General features: G+C 53.1%; 3 protein-coding genes across 14 annotated transcripts in view; 1 reads left to right on the top strand and 2 right to left on the bottom strand.

Annotated features, from left to right (window-relative positions):
• The window catches only part of CUL7 (cullin 7), a 45,680-nt gene extending 42,382 nt beyond the window's left edge, over positions 1 to 3,298 (bottom strand). For both annotated transcript variants that reach the window (XM_045011713.1, XM_045011714.1), the window contains exon 1: positions 3,225 to 3,298. The gene's annotated coding sequence lies outside the window, so the exon portion shown is untranslated. The remainder of the gene's footprint in view (positions 1 to 3,224) is intronic.
• Positions 3,299 to 6,285: 2,987 nt separating this feature from the next.
• On the bottom strand, positions 6,286 to 13,409 carry MRPL2 (mitochondrial ribosomal protein L2). 4 transcript variants are annotated; one of them, XM_045011757.1, is made up of 8 exons: positions 13,080 to 13,409; positions 11,781 to 11,922; positions 9,727 to 9,895; positions 9,096 to 9,237; positions 8,736 to 8,851; positions 8,005 to 8,115; positions 7,099 to 7,172; positions 6,286 to 6,552 (listed from the first exon to the last, which is right to left on the bottom strand). In XM_045011757.1, the coding sequence occupies exons 3-8, from the start codon at positions 9,797 to 9,799 to the stop codon at positions 6,340 to 6,342; spliced, it is 729 nt and encodes a 242-aa protein (XP_044867692.1). In that variant the 5' UTR covers positions 9,800 to 9,895; positions 11,781 to 11,922; positions 13,080 to 13,409; the 3' UTR covers positions 6,286 to 6,339. The 4 variants fall into 4 exon arrangements, with proteins under 4 accessions (XP_044867692.1, XP_044867691.1, XP_044867690.1 ...); XM_045011756.1 differs by lacking the exon at positions 11,781 to 11,922; XM_045011755.1 differs by lacking the exons at positions 11,781 to 11,922; positions 13,080 to 13,409 and adding an exon at positions 10,306 to 10,368.
• Positions 13,410 to 14,303: 894 nt separating this feature from the next.
• Positions 14,304 to 21,987, top strand: part of KLC4 (kinesin light chain 4) — a 51,682-nt gene continuing 43,998 nt past the window's right edge. For 2 of the 8 annotated variants that reach the window (XM_045011846.1, XM_045011850.1), the window contains exons 1-3: positions 14,308 to 14,388; positions 16,932 to 17,019; positions 17,538 to 17,583. The gene's annotated coding sequence lies outside the window, so the exon portion shown is untranslated. Of the gene's footprint in view, positions 14,389 to 16,930; positions 17,020 to 17,537; positions 17,584 to 19,279; positions 19,406 to 21,987 lie in introns of those variants that run through there. The other 6 variants (XM_045011842.1, XM_045011847.1, XM_045011848.1 and 3 more) reach the window with 6 other exon arrangements.

Here is a 21,987-nt window from a genome sequence, read left to right as displayed (position 1 = left end):
TTAATTTATCAATTTGTTCTAAAACTTCTTCTTTTGACACATCAGTGTGGGACAGTAGTTCATATTTGCCACCCAAAAAGAATAGCTGTGATGTGGGTATCTCCCCCAACCTCCTCTGCAGTGAAGACTGATGCAAAGAATTCATTTAGCTTCTCTGCAACGGCCTTGTTTTCCTTGAGAGCTCCTTTAGCATCTCTGTTGTCTAGGTTATGTCGACAGGAGGATGAACTCCCCGCAGCACAGTCACGGCTGGCCCAGGTCAGCTGACTTGAGCTTGTGGGGTTCAGGCTACAGGGCTAAAAATTGCTGTGTAGACTTCTGGGCTCAGGCTGGAGCCAGAGCTCTGTAACCCTCCTCCCTTGCAGGGTCCCAGAGCTCAGGTTCCTGCCCAAGCCCAACCATCTACACAGCAGTTTTCAGCCACGAAGCCCGAACCCAAATCAACTGACCCAAGCCAGACGTGGGCTTTTTAGTTCCATGTAGACATAGCCCTACAGGCTCCACTGCCTGTTTGGCAGTTTTCCTGGTTCTGATGTTCTTAAAAGATTCTTACTGATGGTAAAGATGCAAAAACTAATTTAGGAATTTCCCCCAGCTCAGATTAGCAGGGACACTGGGGATTTTTCACCTTCCTCTGCAGCATGAGAAGCGAATCACCTGCTCATCTCATCTGAGCATGTCTCACCTCACCAACTCCCTGCCACTGGTGCACCTTGGGCCTTCCTGTTCTCTGCCTGTAGCTCTCAATAGTTTAGTCTCCTGAGGGCTGTAACACTTTGGTCTAATTTCAGTTGTTGGGTTTAATGTGCGGGTGCTGGGTGCTGCTGGTGGCCTGTGATTTACGGGAGGCCAGACTAGATGATCTGGTGGTCCCTTCTGGCCTTAAACACTATGGGTACATCTACACAGCATTTTGGAGCAAGCGTCCCAGTTTGGGGCACAGACTCTGGCTAACATGGCTCACCCTAGTTCTCTATAAATAGGTGTGTAGACCAGAGGTGGATTTACAGTAAAACACAGGGTGCCCTGGCATGGGGCCCCCAATGACAGAGGGCCCCAGGGCCGGGCAGCTGCAGGGGCAGAAGCTCGCTCTTGCCAGCTCCTGGGGCTCCTGCTGCAGGCTCCACACCCACTGGGAGCCACGCTCCTCCATCCCCCACCTCCTCTCCAGAGTGCGCCATGTTCCTCCTCCTCCCTCCCAGCGCTTCCCCCGCCGCCAAACAGCTGTTTGCTGTGCCTCAGGGCACTCTGGGAGGGAGGGAGAGGAGCGAGGCCGCAGCGCACTCAGGGGAAGAGGTGGGGCGTTGATGGGGACTTGGGGAAGTGATGGAATGGGGGCAGGGAGGAGGTGGGGCAGGGGCAGGGATGGAATCAGGGCACAGCAAAGCAGAGGCGGGGCCCCCGCACTCCCTCTACACATGCCCTGAGCTGCTCAGGACAGGGGGCTTGGAGCACCCTCACACTCCCAGCCACCTGCCCTGACTCCTGCACCCCCCCAACCCCAACCCTGACTTCTGTATCCCCCACACACCCCCAGCCCTCCCTGACTCTTGCACCCCCACATATACCTAGTCCCCAACTCCCATGCCCTGATTCCTGCACATCCCCACCCGAGCACCAAACGGGAACTCCAGCATCCCCCCGCACACATTCCCACCTGCACCCATCACACCAAATGGGAACTGCCCCAGGTAAGCGCTCCACACCCCAACCTCCTGCCCCAGCCCTGAGCCCCCTCCCACAGCTTAAGTCCCTAACTCCTGGCCAGACCCCACACCCCAACTCTGAGCTGCCTCCCACATCCTAACTCCTGGCCAGACCCCACACCCCAACTCTGAGCTGCCTCCCACACCCTAACTCCTGGCCAGACCCCACACCCCAATGTTCTTTTACTTTTTTTTATTAAGCACTCTTATCCAAAGCGCTTTACAATAGCTAGCAAACAGTACAAACAATATTTGGAAAGATCATTAAGTGGCCTGCCGAGACCCTCAGCAATTTTCCAGTGGTCTGTGGAAAAAAAATTAGACTGCAAAAACAATCCAGGTACCTCACTTCATTTTCATTTACTTCCTATTATTTACAGGTGGAGGATGAAGGAAAAAAAGAATGAAAAACAGGGGCCGAGGGGAGATAAGAGAGAATGTTTTTTTTCTTGGCTGAGTCCCCAGGGTGGGGCTCCAAAAATGAAGCTGAGCACAGGGCCCCACTAACTCGAAACCCGCCACCGGTGTAGACTCATAGACTTTAAGGTCAGAAAGGGACCATTATGATCATCTAGTCTGACCTCCTGCACAATGCAGGCCACAGAATCCCACCCATCCACTTCTGTAACAAACCCCTAACCTATGTGTGAGTTATTGAAGTCCTCAAACTGTTTGAGGACCTCAAGCTGCAGAGAACCCTCCAGCAAGTGAGCACTTTGAAGTTGCAGCTTGGGCTGGAGCTCAGGTTCTGCAGCCCAAGCTCTCGGTCTGGAGCCGCCACCCCACTCCCTAGGCTTCTGAGCCCAGACTGCAGGCCAGGCTGCAGCTGCACAGCGCTGGCCACACCCCTGTTTTTAGAACACGAGCCTGAGCCTCTACCCAGGGTGAAGGCTGGCTCAGAAGTACTGTGTAGACATTTGCTAAACACGCTGGGGGCGGGACAGGTCAGCGGTTTGAGCATTGGCCTGTTAAACCCAGGGATGTGAGTTCAATCCTTGAGGGGGATCATCTGGGGCAAAATCAGCACTTGGGCCAGCTGGTGGAGGCAGGGGCTGGACTCGATGCCCCTGCAGGGTCCTTTCCAGCGCTAGGAGGTAAGAATTTGCTCTGAAAAATAAGTATCTGGCGCGGTACCTAACCAGGGCCCCTAGGCAGCCGAAGGAGCTCCACCCCTCCCGCTAAGGCTACAGCCAGCCCGGGGGCCGCTGGGCCCGGGCCTCAGGGCGCCGAGGCGGCTCCCCCTGCCCAGCTCCACCCAGCCCCCCCAGCTGCGGGCTCCAGGCCGCCCCGCCGCACGCGCTGTGCCCGCCCGGCCCCGGGGCTCTCAGCAGCCCCCCCTCCCGGGCCAGCCCTTCGCGAGGGCGCTGGGGGGGGGGGGCGGCGGGCGGGGCCGGCTCGGGTTCAGCGCCCCGGACCCGGGAGACCCCCCAGCAGTTCCCGCGGGGGAGGCCGCGGCCTCCCTTCGGCCCCTCCCCGCCACGGCTGGGGGCGGGGCCAGACGGCGGCTCTGCCCGTTACCTGCTCCCTCCAGCCGCTCCCGCGCCGCTTCCGGGTCCTTGACGCGTGCGCACCCCGCCCACTACGGCTCCCCGCTGGAGACAAACCCCGGCAGTCGCGCCCGCCAAAGGGAAGAGCCGGGCAGGAGGCCGTGCCCCCCGGTGGGGGCGGAGCCGCGCGCCACGGCCCCTCCCCCCAGAGCTGCAGGATTTAAGGTCCTGACTCCTGCGCCCCTGGAAAAGCAGCACCGGGGACTCCCACCCTGGCAGCCTGCCCGTGACATCCTGCATCTAGGACTGGGTTTCCAAACACCGCCTGCCTCAGGTGCAGCAGGGCCTCTCTGAGAGCAGCTGCCCAGCAAAGCTCTGGTGATAGGGATGGTCTTGCCTGGATCTTCAGAGCCTGGCACACCAAGCAAAGCCCAGTTCCCACAATCAGGGCCCATGTTTTACATGAGCTAGCAGGGAGGCCCTGAGTCCCATCTCCCCGTCTGTTTCCACAGCTCAGCATGCTTGGAGGACTTCCAGGAACACATGACCCCCCCATGCACTCAGTGTCCCTAGCCTGTTTTCCAGAAGCTGGGAATGGGCAACAGGGGATGGGTCACTTGATGATGACCTGACCTGTTCATTCCCTCTGGGTATTGGGCACTGTCGGAAGACAGGATACTGGGCTAGATGGACCATTGGTCTGACCCAGTGTGGCCCTTATGTTCTTTTCCTTGCGTGTTGCTCTGTGTTTGTAACACTTGCTTTGGGGGAATACAACATCCTTGTAACGTTTTCATCCTTCAACAACAGATACTATCCGCCTGAACCGCCATCTTAAAAGAATTTTCAGATCTTGAAATCTCATTTTTACAGAGTTTATAAACTAAACTAACTCATTGTCTCCAGTTGGGACCATGGTAACCTCAGAAGTACCTCAAACAATCATCACCCTTCCACTCAGGCTCATTTGCATGCCATGGTAGAAATGAATCCATGATGTGAGGGGAACTATGCATGTCACAAGTTCTTACTGGTAGATTCCTTGGTTCACAACATCACTGTACCTCAAAGTTCTGCAGCTGCTTAGTAGCAAATTGAGGGCCAGTTTGCCCATACATTCCAGCTGGTTTGCACTGCCCTGGAGTGGCACCAAGCAACCAGAGCAAACTGGTAAATTGGCTCATCCAAGATTCCTTCTCAAGCTGGTATCAGAGTTCTACATGTCTGAGCCTGGTATCCTGTCATGTTTCCCCCATAGGCTTTAGCAGGATGGGTTTCTCCACATGCCTGCTGTGAAGAGTTCCTTGGAGTTCTGCCTGGAGAGGCTGAAGCCTTTAGAAAGGCCACCCAACATTTTATTTTGTTTGACCCCTCCCCCCAGGGTAGTACCATTAATAGAGCTGAGCAAATTGATTTTTTGGTTCAGTGGCCATGCTAAAAATAAATAAAAACATTTGGGTCATTTTGAACAGAAACAGAATTGTTTTGGGTTTTCTTGCAAAAAACAAACCACCAATAAAAAATTTTAAAAAATTGTCCAGGTCAAACTAAAGGTTCAAAATGACATTTCATTTAACATTTTTTGGTAGGGTTTGGTTTGAAAATTTCAAAACATAACACCAGCATTTCCAAAAAACCAACAGCCAACCTGAATTCATTAATAGTTTTGGTGCCCCCCAAAATCTACTCTTCACCAAAAAAACCCACCCAGCTCTAATTACTAAGAGGGTATTTCATTGGCTGGCCTGACTCTGGAAAGTCATTCTATGCTCATTCCATTAGAGGCAACTTGCTGAGCTCTGTAAAGCAGTAATACAGCCCCTCCCTCTTACAAAACACGACTGCTGGACTCAGCCACCAGGAGGGAATCCTGTTGTAGATTCAAGGTGCGGAGGCCTGACTCCCCCAGTCCCAAAAGTTTCATTTTATATTGGGATCTCTGCATTTCAGGTGGCCAGGTTTTTTGCATGGATTTTTTCCCTTTGATTCTGGGTATCAAAGTTCTGGGGTTAACCGCTCCTCTGATCCCCTTCCTGATGACTTTAAGGGCACCCATTCAGGTCTCATGCTTCTTAGCCATCAACTCTTTCTCAGGGCACAGACCCATGTCCCTGTCACTCCAGGCCAAGAATTTAGGCTTGCAACTCACTGTGCTTATCCCAGCAGGTCTGACCTTAGTCCAGCACCTGAAATTCATTCTCTCCCAGGGACAATAACAAGGTTGCCAGGAACAAATCTCTCCTACAATTGACATTTATTGTGAGAAAGGCCCAGCAGTGGGAGCATGGACCCATGCCAGGCTTCTGTACGAAAGCAGCACCATATGGCTTTCTAATCCAAGTCTCCCAAGGCAGCTTCCCCATGGGAAAGAGAATGAGAGTGGCTATCTCCTCCTCAGAAGGGCAGCCCAGCAGTATGTACCATCCAGCCATAACCCAGGAGAATGTTGGGACTGATCCAACCTCACTGTGGGACATCTAGCAGGTAACTGGTTGGCACCCCCATCATCGCTGCAGGCAACAACCACTCCCCTGTCCTATCTCACCAAGTTCAGCCCCTCCAGAGCAGACATAACCTAGAGAGGGACACAGATTACTGCAGCATTTCCAGCACCAGGAAGCGAGGTTCTTGGAAAGGGTCCAGTAACTTCAGTAGGGAGGGGGACAACTGGTAGGCTCTGACCCGTGAACAGCCCCCCACGCCTTCACGGAGAACAGGATCTTTACCATGCTAGGCCCAGGAGGTTAGGTTCAGTTCCCTTGCAGTGGAGAGGGTTCTGGGAAAAGGGGAAGATGCATGGACTAGGATTCCTGCAGATGCTGAAGGGGACAGAATACAGGGCTAATCCATTTAACACTCCAGGAATTCGTTATCCCCTTCCCCACCTCTATGGCCCAAGGCTCAGACGAGCCCAGCGGCTGGGAATCAGCAGGCCAAGTCTCCTACAGCAGCCCCACATCCACACTCTAGGGGCTCTGAACATGCCCGTGGTGCTAAGGCTAGGTTCCCACAAGCAGTATGTGGAGCCTGCTAGCACTGATCCCATCAGGGCACTCCTGCAGCCGTGCACAGAGCAGATGCTGTAGGACAAGTGAGAGCTGAGGGGCTGATTTTATTGAGAGCCATTGAGGGGCGGGTGCCAGGTGTCAAGCCCGAGCTGCTGCTGTGGGCAGGTTGACGTAGCTCTTCATAGGTGGGAGTGGTTTGATCTTGCGTCCTGCCCAGCCGCCCTTGCGGTGCCATAAGCCACTGCGCGGGCGCTTCCCCAGCCAGCGGTTCCGGCCAGCTTTCCCAATGATCCGCTTGTTGTGGTCAATGTTGGAAACTCGCCCCACGGTGGCCATGCAGGTCTCCAGCACCTGCCAGAGGAAGAGAGAGGCTGTGAGCAGGAGCGCACCTGGGGCAGACAGCACCCAGGGTAGGGCTGCCTAGGGAGAGTTCTTGGCCCCTGCTGCCAAGAAGCTGCTCTGCCTGCACACACAGCCCCAGCCCCATGTCCTCTCCTGGAACCCCTCTGATGTGTGGGAGGCCTGGCAGGCACTGGTCTGCCACCCCTGCACCAGAGCAGGTGCCTCTCACTGCTGGACCCCACCCATGGGATGGGCCAGGCTAGAGAATACGACTGAGACAAAGATCAGAGGCTGGGGGCCAGCTGGGTAGGGGATTCCCCTATCCTAGGGCAGAACTGAGAACCAGGCCTCATCCCTCCCTGCCTCTGCTCAGTGGCCTGTCCACACTGGGAATGTGTGTCTGGGACCAGGCCTATGCTCCACAGGTCTAGGCTGCTGCAGAGCCCATACAGCCAGGACAGATCCTCTGGCTGCTGACACTGCAGACTCAGCCAGCAGCCATTGCTCAGGGCCCAGGGCAGAGAGGCATCTGCACGCCACCCTCACCCCCTCTACCTGTATGTGTCTTTTAGACGGCAGCTGCACGATGGCTGTTCCATTCACCTTCCTCAGCAACACCCCACAGGTCCCTGCGGCACACAAGGAGAGGGCAGGCTAGTTTCTAGCTTCCCTTAGCAACCGGTCCCTTGCCAGCAACCTCCTCCCTTAGCAAATGGTCCCCTGCCAGCAAACCAGCTGAAGCCCTCTGCAGTGCCTCGGAGAGAAGTGGCTCCATCCCAGATGCACACAGCCCTCACCTCTTCCCTTGTCACCGAAGGAGGCGGGCGGGAGGGGACAGAGGCACTCGGGATTTTCATACATCACAAGAAGGGAGTGTTCCAGACCCACCAGGTAAGGAGCCCCTGCCCCCTGGCCTGGAGCAGGCAGATAGCTTTGGGAAGGGCCCCACGCCCTGGGAGTGCCCTGCTCACCCACTGGGACAAGATATTCGCTCCTTCCCCAAGCAGGAGTTGTTGTTTTGGGATGTCAGGCCTCACAGCTGAGGCTAGGGGAGAGCTGTACAACAAGCGAAACAATAGGAAATATTCTTCCCAGCCTGGGGCAGAGATGCCAGAGCAGGGACCTTGAACCAAGATGGTGAAGGAGGGCAAAGGCCCAGGATACCAGCCTGGAATCAGCATTGGTTCCCTGGTACCACAGCACCCACAGGTCCCTGCCTCTCTGGGGCTGGGCACCCACCCGCTATCCACCTCAGACCAGCACCAAAGCCAGAGGAAGCTGCTCAGTCCCCAACAAGGTGGAGTGAGGGAGAACCTAGGATATAACCTGCCTGGAGTCAAACCAAACCGATCCAGTCATCTGGCCTCTACTCAACCCCATCCCAGCTGCTCTCCTTGAACGGAGGGCCAAGACCAGACCTGCTTTAATGCTGGTTGTGATCCTGGCGAGGGTCCATCTCACCTGCTGCTCGGATGTACTGCGCTCCTTTCCCAGGGTGGCTTTCCAGGTTATTGATCAGGGTCCCCACAGGCAGAGCTCCCAATGGGTACGCATCCCCCTCATTGGCAGAGACTGAAAGACAAAGCCCCGTCAGTGTGCTAGCACCAAGTCTGCTGATCACAGTGACTCCAGGGAGGCCTAAATGGGGCTTCTCCAGCTCCCAATCCCAGCAGAAGGCCCCAAAGTAACTTCCCACCCGGCCTAACCCCTCACTCCATGGGGGGCCAGCACAGGCTCCAGGGCAATGTCTTGGTTTGGGTTTTTGCCTCACCCTCAGGACAGGCTCTCACAGCAGGATGAGAACATCTGAAGTTCCCCCAACCATCATTCAACATTTCCCCTGAGACTGTTCTCCCAACCCCCCTGTAACCCTGCATCAGAGGGTCCTGCCTGGTGTCCCAGGGAGCTGGCTGCACATGGGAGGCTGGCTCCTTCCAGCTGACACCGTACCCGAAGCAGCTACAAGTGCCACTGTAGACGGAGTGATGTGGTGTGAGCCTGAGGGAGGGTCTCTATGAAGATGTGCTGCACTAAGTGAGCTTGAGCAGCTATGCCCCACACAGGCATGGCCAGCATCTTGCCCAATGGCAGATGCTGTTCTGAAGCGTGCAAGAGGCAACAGTGCAGCCCCTGCCAAGGGGAGCCAGGGCCTATGCCCTGGGATTCACCCAGAGCAGCTTGCCCAAGCTCACCTGCCATCCTGCCTATGTGCCCTGAGGTTTTGAGGAGGTCACCAGGCTGCATGTTTTCTGTCGCAATGATCCAGCGCTTCTGCGTGCCGCCAGCCACCAGGGCGATATCAGCCGACCTGCCACAGACAAAGAGGAGCTCAGTGAGGGCACTGGGGTAGGGAGAGCAGCAAGATTACCAGCCTCACACCTGGCTCCCACAGCGTGAGAAAGCTTTACCCTTTACAATGGGCCCCACAGTGCCTCCCACCCCACACAGGGCAGCCAGGCCCATGCACCGTCCCCCTCACACCCACATGTGGCCCCACACCCCAGACACGTCCCCAAGCAAAAACCTGATCCACACTCCTCACTGCCACTCACCTGCAGGGGTCGTACCGGACCTGGATCACCTTCTCCTCATAGGGGCCTGACTCAGCCCCAGATACATAGCGCAGCCGCTGGAAGTCAATCATGCGGTAGCGCTGCTTGTGCCCCCCGCCGATCCCATGCACAGTGATACGACCTGCACAGACAGCCAGAGTCAGACAGCCATCCTTGAGCCAGCTCCATCCACTCCTGGGCCCTGACCCAACTCCTCAGGAAGCAACCACCCCTGAACTCCTTCAGGAGATACTGACTCCCACCCAGGTCCCAGATGTGCCATCTCCTGCATCCATCCACACACTTGCTCTGTTTATGGAAGGAGGCATCTGGCCACTCTGGTCATTCTAAGCCCCCAGCATAGCTTCCTGCAGCTCATGTCCCAGCATGGCCTAGAGATGCTAACGGTGTACCTGGGCTGCATGCACGAAGCGTGGGATCCACAAACAAGACAAAGCCCCGAAGAGCAGACCCTTCCTGCCCCCATGGCATGGATCTTGGGCCATTAACTTCTCTGCTTCCTCTGATGCCCCCCCAGACGAATGGGGTCCCTTGAGTGTAACCCTGACGTCCGTTCTCAGCCAGCTGCCCCAGTCTGGTGGGTTGCAGGGAATCTGCACTCTAGACATACCTGTGTGATCACGGCCACCTGTCTTTTTCATGCCAATGGGCCTGGTGGTGTATTTGATCCTGCATTTCCACATGGGGTTGTTGGTGGAGAGGCTGGCTGAGGTGCTGAATCCATGGCACGCAGGGAGGAGGTTCCCCCCAAGGCAGACCAGCCTGGGATACTGGGCTAGCTGGGAAATCCAAAACAAACAACATGACACGCCGGGAACAGAGCCCTCCAGCCCCAGGTTGGAAGTGACGGGGCCATACAAGTGATGCGGGGCGAGCTTGCCATGCAGGCCCCTTCCCGAGCCCACCCCACTCCGGCCAGGCTGCAGAAGGGCTGGGCACGCTGCACCCACCCACCCGCCCGCCCAAGGCGGCAGGGCCGGTACCTGCGGGAGGCTCGGGGCGGAGGGCAGCAGCAGGGCCCCCAAGGCCCGAGTCAGGCTCGAGACAGCCATCGTGGCAGCACCGCGGCTGGGAGAGCAGAGACGGCACAGCGTGGGGCCCACACCTCACTGCCCTCCCCACGCGCGCGCGCACTGCCCGGGGGGGCGGGGCTCGCCTCGCGCCACGGAGCACGGGGGGCCTCACTCACAGCACGGCACCCCCGCTTTCCCCGGCCCCGGCTGAGCATGCGCGCCCGGCCCGAGGAGGCGGGGCCGGGGAGGAGCCCGCCTAGCGGGCCGTGACCGGCGCAGGCCCGGATGGAGCCGGGCCCCGCCCCCAGCCACAGAGCCCGGGGCGGGGCGTGTCTTGACTCCGCCCCCCGAGCCAGTCCTGATCCTCAGCTCTGAGCACTGGGCCCCAGTCCCCCCAGCTGGGCCGAGGCTGCTGGTGCACCGCGCCGGTCCAGTCCCGTGTTAGGGCTGGAGCGGTGTGGAGAGTAGCCGTGCCATCAGGGGCGGCTCTAGCCATTTCGCCGCCCCAAGCACGGCAGCACGCCGCAGGGGGCACTCTGCCGGTCGCCGGTCCCGCGGCTCCGGTGGACCTCCCGCAGGCGTCTCCCCAAGAGAAAGAGAATGCTCCCATGGGACATTTCCGGAGCCGCCTGCCGCCCTCCCGGTGACCGGCAGAGCGCCCCCCGCGGCATGCCGCCCCAAGCCCGTGCTTGGCGTGCTGGGGCCTGGAGCCGCCCCTGCATGCCATTATCTCCAAACCAAGCCTTGCACATCCAGAGAAATTAGAGTGAAGATCACACTCTGTGCCATCAATCCTGGGGTGGGAATGCACCACTAAGGATCCGCACAGCCTTACAACCATCCCCTCTAATAACCAGACCATTTTGATGGCGGTGTTTTAGGGTATGGCTACACTGCCAAGGATAGGGTGACCAGACAGCAAGTGTGAAAAATCGGGACAGTGTAGGGGGCAATAGGAGCATATATAAGAAAAAGACCCAAAAATCGTTACCATCTGTATAAAATCAGGACATCTGGTCACCCTAGCCAAGGATAACCTGCAGCGCTCAGTCTCAGAGCCCGGGTCGATTGACGGGCTCACAGAGATTGGGCTGCGGGGCTAAAACCAGCAGTGTAACTCTTCAGGACCAGGCTCTGAAACCCAGCAAGAGGGGAGGGTCTCTGAGCCCAGGCTCCAGCCAGAGCCCAAACATCTACGCTGCTAGGGTTAGCCCCAGAGCTAGATTCTGAGACGGGGCCATGGGTTTTTCTTTGCACTGTAGATGTACCCAAAGTGTTTGTGTGATCCCAGATTAGAGTAATTTTTAACTACACATTGAATTATTTACATCTTCCCTGCTCATGGTGTCACTATAGGAAGATTTAAAGGTGTTTGGTTATCATGTAACTGTGCTTTTCCAAACCTTAACTTGTTTGGTTTGGGGATAATTACAACATCCCTGTAATGCTTTTTGACCTAAATTACTATTACATATTCTTAACAGTCATTCCATTTTAACATCATGTTTGTATGGTTGATTGTTAAATTAAGAACACTGCATGTGAGCCCTAACCAAGAAATCCCAAGAGAAAGAGAATACTCCCATGGGACATTTCCAATGATTTGAAGATTTCCAGTATCAACTTTATTTTTATTTTGTGGAATGCTAACTTTTCAGCACAGATTCACCCATGCACCAGAGCACTCCAGACAGGAAAGATGGGTTTATAGCAGCTTTGCATTGCCAGAGCACACTGATGAATCTGGCCAGTCATCTGTAATCGACAGTCACGGGCTGTTGGTGAGATCAGTGCTATGTGAAAAGATAGAAGGGAGAACCCGGTCAGTCCCTAAGTCCCCCTGTGTCTGTGTTCTCCAGTGCTCTTGTCTCACTTCCCCTGCCTGTGCTGGCTCAATGTGCAGTGGAGCCAGAGAGCATGGCTACACTTGCAGATGTAGAGCGCTCTGAGTTAAACCAACTTTCGTAGAGCGCAGTAGGGAAAGCGCTGCAGTCTGTCCACACTTCAAGCGCACTGGCATGGCCACATTTGCGGCACTTGCAGCGGCGCATTATGGGCAGCTATCCCAGCATGCAAGTGACTGCAACGTGCTTTTCGGATGGGGTGGAGTGTGTTAGTCCATTAGTATAATAATTCAAGATAATGAAAAGATACATAATTTCTTAAAGGATCCAGTTCTTAAGTCACTTTTACCTGTACATTTTTAGAAAGCTCATTCTCTGTCCCTTAAACGGCTGTAAGTTTAAGGAGGAAATGCTGTGCTTTTCATACAGAATAAAGAGGTTGACTCCCTTCTGTAAGTGCAATTTGGAAGTCAACCTTGAGTCACACCCTCTGTAATTCCCCTAACTGGTATTTTTCCTGCGGTTGGGGCAGGGAGTCTTGCTTGGTCTGGGTCTTGTTATTGCTGGGTATTGTTGGTTGGGCTGCGTGTCATTTTGCTATTGCGGAGGCCAGAGATGCACTGGGTATAACTGGCTGGGGCTTGAGTCAGGTGTCACTCCTGAGGGGAAGGTAGCTGGAATTAGGCCTGTGCTTGGCAAGGGCAGCTGGGTTACACTTCCATAACACAGAGCGTGCTTGGTGAGTAGAATTTGGCTGGGTATGTCTGGCAAGGTTGAGTAGGGCCAGGTTTTCTTAGTGTGGAGTGTGGTTGGCAAGGGAAATTGGTCAGGTTGCCTTAGCACCACGCATGGTTGCTGAGGGGACAAATTTAATAAATTTTAAGGCCAGAATGGACATTATGATAATCTTTTCTGACCTCCTGCATAACACAGGCAGGAGAATCTCGCACAGTGATCAAGCCCATTACTTCTGGCTAAGCCTTTTAAAAAGAGATCTAGGTTTTATTTATTGATTCCATGTGACAGAGAATCCTTCATAGGTTAGTAATTTTCATGGTCTAAAATGTACCCCTTATTTCCAGTCTGAATTATAAGAAATCTCTTACCCATTAAGGTACTTGTAGATGGGGAATAACCTTCTTTTGAAAAACCAAGTCGATTGAACTTCTTTAGTCTTTCACTATAAGACAAGGTTTCCAGACCTCGAAGCATCCTTTTTAGTTCTTTTCAGAACTTTTCCAGTTTCTCAAAAACATTCTTTTTGAAGTGTGGATGGCAGAACAGGACACGGTATCTGGTAATGTGCCCACCAGTGCTGTAAACAGAGGTGATGGTCTCCTGCTTATACATCCGAGGATTGTGTTGGCTCTCTTAGCCGTAGCATCACACAGGGAGTTCATGCTGAGTTGGTTATCTGTCATAATCCTGAAGTCCTTTGCAGATAAAGTCCCCATATTGTAAGTATGACCTACTTTATTTTTTTCCTAGGCCTTGTTTGAATTTTGTTTGAATGGGCCCAAGTTACCAAGTGACCCTGCTGTCTCTGTATGACTGCTCTGTCCCTATAATTATATACCATTCTGACAGCATTTGTGTCATCTGCACATTTCATCAGCACTGACTGTATATTTACTTTCAGATCTTTGATCAAAATATTAAGCAGTATTAGGCTAAGATCAGATCTGTGTGGTACCCCCCTAGAAATGATTCCTTCACAATTCCTTGTTGAGATCGCTCAGTTAGCCAGCTTTCAATCCATTAAATATAAAGGACATTCCTCACAGACAGTGCTTTATTTTAAACCCGTGTCACGTGGGACTCAGTCAGAGGACACGTTTGGACTTCGGTAAGCTCCGTCCACACCAGCGGCACCGTCCTTCGAGTTTGTCGTCTCTTCAAAAAGCCCCCCCCCGGCGAGTGTGTTTGAGGAGACCTACTTCCCCCAAACTTTGTTATGCGGCTTGATGCGCCCCGTTAACGGTCACCCTGGCAGTGGGGGCTCCGCACCCCCGGCCTGCAGTTCCATCACACACGGGGGTTACAGCTCGGTTCCCAGGACCCCCCCCTACACACACTGCCCAGCGCCCCTGCCCGAGGGCCGCGTGGCCAGGCCGTACAGGGCCCCTGGCTGTCAGGGAGCGGGCAGCCCCGCTGGCCCTGGCCGTCCCCACAGCGCGCGCCCCGCCCGCAGGGAGCGGCCCCGCCCCGCAGCGCCGCCGGGCGCGCGCCCAACGGGCGGGCCGGGCGGGGCGGGGCGGTTGCTAGGGCACGTTACGTGCCCCACGGGAACCCAGCCGCCCCGCGGGGCATTGTGGGAAGCGGCTGCCGGGCTGAGGCGATCGAGTTGGATTTAAAGGGACCGGCCCGGCGGCGCTGAGGGGACGGTCGGAGCCAGCGGGCCCCGCCGAGTGGGGGGTGAGTGAGGCGGCCCCTCCCCCGCGTGAGCCCGGCGAGCCGGGTCCCCGCCCTCACCCCCGGGCTGCTGCTGCCGCCGCCCCGAGCGGCTCGCCCGGCGCTGACCGGCCTGGGGGCCGGGGGCCTCGGTCCGGCCTGAGCGCCCTGGAACCGGCGCCGCGGCCGCGGGGAGCGGGTAGGCGGCAGAAGACGACCCGGCCTCGCCCCCTGCCCAGCGGCGCGAACGGGCCCCGCTGGCCGGCACCGAGCAGCCCTGACCGGTGCTCTCGCCGCTGGCGAAATGCCCGGGGTGCCCCTGGCGGGGCGGAGACTCCCCCCCCCCCTTCGCCGCTCTCTGCGTCCGCTGCGGGGAGAGACCCGGGAGTCGGGGGCGGGGGGGCAGCCATGGCCGGACGATACAGCCCCTGTTGCGGTGCGTAAGGGGTTAGAGAGCGAAGACTCGTGACACTCGCCGTGCCACGCCCAGGGCCCCGGGCCGGCCCTTGAGATCTGGGCTCCTAGCCCTGCCACGGGCCTCTGGCCTGAGCACGGACACGTCGCTCGGTTCTGGGAGCGGGGCAGGTGGGACGCAGGGGGGGAGACGTAGCGGCTGCGAGGGAAGGCGTCCCGGCAGCAGGCAGGAGCGCCAGTGACTGGCGTCCCCGGGGAAGAGGGAACACTCCTGCTTGGAATGCTTAAACCTAGACTGGACAAAGCTCTCCAGGCAGAGGCTAGTCCTGCCCTGGCAATGGGCTAGACGGGACCTAACAGGTCTCTTCCCTAGCCAGCATCTTAAAGTTTGACCCGAGGCAGAACTAATGTTGTAGGGAGCAATCTTCCCAACTTAGGAAAGGGTCTGACTTAAGGGCAAGTAGACATCTGGTTACTCAATATACGGCAAACCATGTTTGTCAATCCTTTGTGATGACCGGTCCAGGGCAGGCAGCCCTAAAGCACGGGGTCTTTCTGCAGTCTAACTGCAGGGGTAGGGTGACCAGATGTCCCCATTTTATAGGGACAGTCCCAATATTTGGGGTGTTTTCTTCTATAGGTGCCTATTACTCCCACCCCTGTCCTGATTTTTCACACTTGCTGTCTGGTCACCCTATGCAGGGGGCACTTGGCCAGTGCCGTGCTAGGATGGCGAGGAGGGGCTGGCAAAGACAGGCGAGTAACCAGGCCCTTCACCTGGCCTGCCTTGTGTGTGGCTTAGCAAGGGCCTTAATTATCAGTGAAAGCAGAGCTGGATATGAAACCTGTGATGAGAGTCTAGGTCTGCGTAAGATCAAAGCCCTGAATTCAAGCTGGGGCAGAATATTCTGCTGCTGTTGAAGTGTGGTGATCCACACATGGTCTCTCACTTTGTTGTCTACTTGTCTAAACTAATAATTAGTAGAAAATTTACACCAATTGGACCTCCTGACTGAAGAGCACTTTGAGGCTCTGTTGATTGTTGGGAAGGCAACAATCAGTGTTACTTATCCCAGATGCTTACAAGAATCCAGGTCAACTGAATCAGAGCAGACTTGATTGATTGGGAGGCGGGGTGGACACAACATAATGAAACAATCAACATACTCCACTCTGACAGCAGTCAGTCAAATCTCTTCTTTGCTGTCTGAGAGTCCCTGAAATCAACCCCACCCCCAGGCTTCTGCATGGCAATGCCTTAGCTGGAAGCCAGCTTTGGGTAGCTTTCAGGGGCTGCAATTTTTGCCCCTTTTGTGTTCCATGACATTTCCCAGCCATGTTCCCCCACTTAAGCTAATGCTGCTCCCCTTTAGTAAAACCCCTGCTCTGCCCTTCCAGAGGTGCATGGCTACTGGCTGTGCTCCTTCTGCACAGCAGAGGGATGGGGGAACACGGCCAGCACTGAGGAAACTAGAGGCTGCAGGCTGTGGATGGCCTGCTGAGGAGCTGCACAGAAGAAGGCAGGGCTATTCTGGGATGGGTCTGTAGTTAAAGCAGCATTTCTGAGATGGGAGATTGGGGAGGGAACAGCAGAGATGGAACTTAGCTGTCAGAGTAAGAAGTTTGGCTGACTGAGAGAGCTGCCTTCTTTGGGTTTGTCTGCATTGTAATTCAAGTTAATTGAGTGCCAGTTAACTGTTGTTAGCTAATACCCCTGTACATGCTGATCCTGGACACTACAAAGTCTGCAGAAGTGTGGCATGGTGCAGCATTTGGCCTTGTGTGCCTGTTTGTGTTTGAAGAATTTATCCTATACATTATGTACTGGGGTGTTGTTTCATTTTGTAAAACCTTTATAGATTCCCCTTTTTTCCATGGAAGGATGGAAGGAGGAGTTTAAAATCTCCACAAATCTGTGTAAGATCATACTGCAGGCTTTAAAAATTCCCAACCCTTGGCTCTCAGGCCATGTAGCCATCCATCTAACAGGGATGCTCCATCTCTGCCTAGGTCCTAATGCCCCGCTCTGTGTCTTCTGATAATATTAACCCTGGTCATAAACACAACCTCAGAAGTTCTCTTGAAATAACTGACCACAAATGAAAATAGCCACTTGATGACCACACTGACTCCCTTCTCTCCTCTGTGCCAAGGTACCTGCCTGCTTTGATGAGCAGGGTATTCAGATCTGCATGCTATGCATAGAGAGAGGTTTGGTGGAAGGTGGCCTCCCTCTGGAAGGTAAGAACTTCCACTTCAATGAGAGGGTACATAGGAAAGGTGTAGTGGGACTGGGTAGATGCTGTTTCTGGGCAATGTCTGGAGAATGAATTGTGAAATGATGGTCTTTTGGATGTAGTGGGTAGTTGAGAAGAGCATGGTGGAGGCATTTGCTCTGCATATGGAGGCAGGGTGTTAACATCTGGCTAGTAATGTGCAGATGAACTGGAGGATGCTCTGTGGCCATGCAAGGCTGGGGTGGGTGATGGCTTGCAGGCCATGCTGGAATAGAGGCAGGTGTCAGAGTTCCTGGTCTGAAGGTTGAAGAGGGGCAGGCATGTGGTATTAAGCTTGTTTGGGAAATAGTGCAATTTAACACACAAACCTCTATTTCAGAGATTGTATGAACTGAGTAGTAGGTGTGTCTCTTCCCTGTTAACATCTGTATTAGAAAAGGCCTAGGTTTTAACAGTAATGCTGCTTGCTGTCCACACAGTAAAACAGCCTTAATTCTAAGCAACGGGTGTGTTTGTTCACAGGGACTCTGGACTCTTGTTAACTGCTGGAGCAGCTGCAACTCTCTGGGTAAGGTACAGGTGGGGCTGGACTTGAGCTTCCTTAGAAGCACAGGGCAGAGTTAATATTTCCTCCTAATCAAGAAAAGGTTCCTTTGACTTGGCAGAGGCACAGTAACAAGACTTGCCTTGTACTTTAGAATTTACTAGGTGTTTCTTCTCCAGACTGAGTGGAAATCAGCCCCATCTGATGCATGAGTAAAGCTCCTAGCCCCAGAGAGACAGGCGGATTCCTTACCCTCAGGTGTGCATTTTCCCTTTACAAAAGGTAAAGTGCCAGGGGGTGCGGGAACCTGTCCTGAGAGGAAGTGTTTCTAGGGTAGAAGCAGTTGTTGTGCAGTGCGCTGTACACAGTCAATCCCCGGCCTGGGGCTCTGACAGTCTAGCTAGGCCATGTCTTCACTGCCAGAAAAGGCGGGTTTTACAGTGAGATAACTAGTGAATGTTTGCTGTGTTTCTGTGGAGCCCTAGTGGAGCTGAGATGCTGGAGTGTTTACTGTGATGTAGCAAGATAGGGTCAGCACTGCACCTGTGCCCTGGTTTGCCCTCACTGCACTACATCGCGGTAAAAGTATAGTGGCTTGTCTTTACTAGGATTCTGCAGTGAGTTGGCAAATGCGCGTTAGGAATATCATGGTGAAAACACAACTTTGAGACAAGGCACAAGAAGTGGGTATAACAAACATTCAGCAGGAGAGGTGAATGATAATATTCCTTATTGATGCCCTGCAGAAGCAGGGTGTAGAAAGCATTGGGCTGGGCTCCTTCCCTCTTCCCCAGGGACACTACATAGGACAGGGGCATAACCCTGAGGCTGCGGGCCACATAGCTGCACCAGTGGGGTGGGGGAGAGAGCGCAGACTAGGGAGCCATTTTAAGGCGTGTTACAATGACCCTGCTCATTTTGCCCCATGAATGGGGTTGTTTTTGTGCAGGTGGACTAGGCTGAAGGGTGGGCACCTTTGAGCAGGATGGCTGGGAACAAAAACGAACCGCCAAGCTGTGCTTCCTGGCAGTCTGGTGGATGTCAGCCTGTCAGTGATTGTGTGGCCACCTTGTCTAGTCAGATTGTGAACTCTGGGCAGGGCCTGTCTCTCTTGTTCTGTGCGTATACAGTGCCTAGCACTGCAGGGCCCTAGGTGCTACTGCTATGCAAATAGCTAATAACTCTGCAGTGCCAGAGGAAGCTATTGCTAATTTGACGGTCCCTTAAGCTCCATATGTTTGGCCTGAGAGGCTAGGGAAGGGCTCACACTGAGAATGTGGATGAGTGTGATTCCAAACAGGGTTGATGACTGAATGTCTCACTGAAACCCAGCAAATCCTTGGTCACCTGTTGGGGGCAGAGGGAGAAGGAGGTGGCATCAGCACTCTGGGCCAGGTACAGTCTCTAGGATCCCACTCCAGAGAACAGCAAGGCAGGAAGCTTTGATCATAACTGTAGGGTAGAACCCTCTTGGTATACGGTGACAGCTTGGCGCTGTGCTATGCTCTGCTCGCTGGGATTTCCACTGCCTCCCAGAGGCAGAAGCCTGTGTGGGTTTGCCACACCATGCTGATGGGTGAACAATGCTGGAGAAAACCTTCTTGTGCTCCCAGGAGAGTCTTGATGGTTTCTCTGTAGCCTGGCTGCACCTCCTCCCCCAACCCACTGCAGTAGGGGGAGATTGGTTGCTGAGCTGCCTAATGTCTGTCTCTATGTGAAGGGAGGTCAGAGTAGCAGCCGATGCTATCATCTCGGTGTATGTGACTGCATCCTGCAGTCCTCCGATGTCCACAACATCCCTGGGAGTAGGAATGCTAATACCTGACAGGCTTCTGCAGGAATCCAGGTACCACTCCTTTCTAGTGCAGGGTGGGGGTGGGATGAGTCACATCCTGGGGAAGGAGGGAGGGCTGGCTCTGCACCTTCCTGTAACAAAGGATTATACTTGGCCATGCTTTTGCAGTGAGCTAGACTGGAAGCCTCCTCTTGGGAGGTTCCAAACTAGACTAGACAATCCTGGTAAATGTACAGTAGGAACACCCTTGTGCTGGCCTCCAGCAATGGGCTGTGTGGCATATGAGGGGGTTTTCTTTGTCTGTTGGGAAAGATCCCTGTGTCTCTGCTGCAGGACAAAGCATGAGAGAGAATGTGCCATGTTCTTTTGCTTCTCTGTGACAATTTCAGAGCCTGGAAGTCTGCTTTCTAAAAAGCTTTTCTTTATCTTCTGCCTTTCCTTTAAAAATGTCCAAAGTGTCAGGTCTTGTTTTTCTGTAGTGTCCCTGGGGGCAGGGGCTCAGCTGTAGTCAAGGAGCTCTCTCACCACTTAATTAGAGGTGTGGGGAATTTTGTACGAAGAGACCTTTTATCCCAAGTGTTTGTGTTTTGATCGGTACTAACAAAATAATTTGAAATGGCTGGGAAAAAAAAATCCCTGCTTTGGACCAGTCAAACTCTGCTTCCCTAGTGTTGGTGATGTCACAACCCTACTGTTTAACTAGGTAGCCCTCAGGTAAACAAGACTTAAATTATTATTATGAAAATAAACCCTTAAAACCTCAGTTTGTCTTAAAAAGGGCCCGAGTCTCTCCCTAGGATGAACATCCGAGGCCCCTTGTCACTTATTCTCAGCAGAGAATCACTTTTCTCTTGCATGGGGTATGCAACTAAATTGACTTTCCTTTCCCCCATCACCTAATCATCTTGTTGTGTTACTTGTTCACTAGAATCCATGGCCTCTTATGTATAAATACAGTCCCAGCCCGTCCCCCTCTGCTACCTCATCAAGGGCAGTCACTATTACAAAATGTTGCTACTTGCATAGGCAACACTGTTAACACCTCCTACATACTGGGCACCAGAATATCTGGGAAGGCAGTAAAGTGAATGATTTACAAAGGTATTTGTAAGTATGTTAATGGTGACCGGCATCTCTCTCTACATACTGCTATGTCTCCCATCACCATAACATCTGAGCACCCAGGGGTCCCTGTATCCCATTGTTTTATCTAGTCTCACAGCATCTGATACCATGTCCTGGAAGTTCAGGATGGAACAAACTATTAGGGCCCATCAAGTAGGAGAAAGTGGTTATATTACCACTGTATTTGCAGGGTGGATTGATTTAAATCACCTATTTTAATAATGATTTAAATTTTCAAGCAGGAAATCTTGAGTTAATTCATCAATTTTTTTTAACCTTATCTTGCATTTGTACTCTTTAAATATCTTCCTAAAGAGATGTTGATTCTTATTGGTTGGTAACCATTAAAATATGAACTAAATATAGTCTTTACACTAAATTTCTTTTTGCTAAGCAGGAGGATAAGTAAATGTGTATAAATCTAGTGTAAGCAATTATATGCTTACTTTACATTTATCAGATTCTTTAATTTTGACTTTTTTTTTACTAAGGTATATGATGTATTTACTAGATTAATCTCTCATTTTGTGAATTGTTTCATGCTCTATTAGATGAAAATGTGAATTAAATAAAAACTGGACAAAAACACTTACTCCTTTATATTAGTTAAGTAAAACTGCCTTAGTGTGCTGGATATATATGAATTTTTTCAAAGTGTATCATAACATATTTTGTTGAAAACTAAGGAGGTGTTGTTCATAGATGGTTCATTGGACTGATTGTTTCTGGTCAACGCTGTAGTAAGAAAAGAGCCAGGAGAATGATTAAAGGATTGAAAGACATGCCTTATAACGGTAGACTCAAGGAGCTGAATCTCTTTAGCTTAATGAAGAGAAAGTAAAGGGGTGACTTGATCAGTTTAGAAGTATCTGCATGAAGAACAAAAACATTATAATTGGCTCTTCAGTCTAGCAGACAAAGATCTAACAAGATCCAATAGCTGGAAGTTAAAGCTAGACAAACTCAGACTGGAAATATGATGCAAAATTGTAAGTGAGGGTAATTAACCATTCAAACAACTTGCCTATGGTTGTAATGGATTCTCCATCACTGGTAATTTTAAAATCAAGATTGGCTGTTTCTTCTAAAAGCTGTGCTCTAATTCAAACACACAAGAATTCAGGGAAGTCCTCTGACCTGTATTATGCAGGAGGTCAGACTAGTCACTAGATAGTCATAATGGTCCCTTCTGGCCTTAGACTCTATGGATGTCATCTATCCACCCTGACTGGGTGCTCTCTAGTGCAGTGGCTACTCTGGTTTCAAATGCCCAAGCAATGGGTTTCCCAGCTCTTTCCCTTAGAAACTCGTAGGCAGCCTGACATACCTGAGGGCAGGAGAGTGATAAGCACATCTTCCAGCTTTCTCATTTTGGATGCTAAGGGCATGTCTGTACTGCAGTTAGATACCTGCAGCTGGCCTGTGCCAGCCAGCTTAGGGTCGGGCTAAGGGGATGTTTAATTGTGGTGTAGATGTTTGGCCTCGGGCTGGAGCCTAGGCTCTAGGAC

Source organism: Mauremys mutica, chromosome 3 (genome assembly GCF_020497125.1).
Source record: "Mauremys mutica isolate MM-2020 ecotype Southern chromosome 3, ASM2049712v1, whole genome shotgun sequence".
Classification (NCBI taxonomy): domain Eukaryota; kingdom Metazoa; phylum Chordata; order Testudines; family Geoemydidae; genus Mauremys; species Mauremys mutica.
This window is presented reverse-complemented; position numbering and strand designations above follow the sequence as displayed.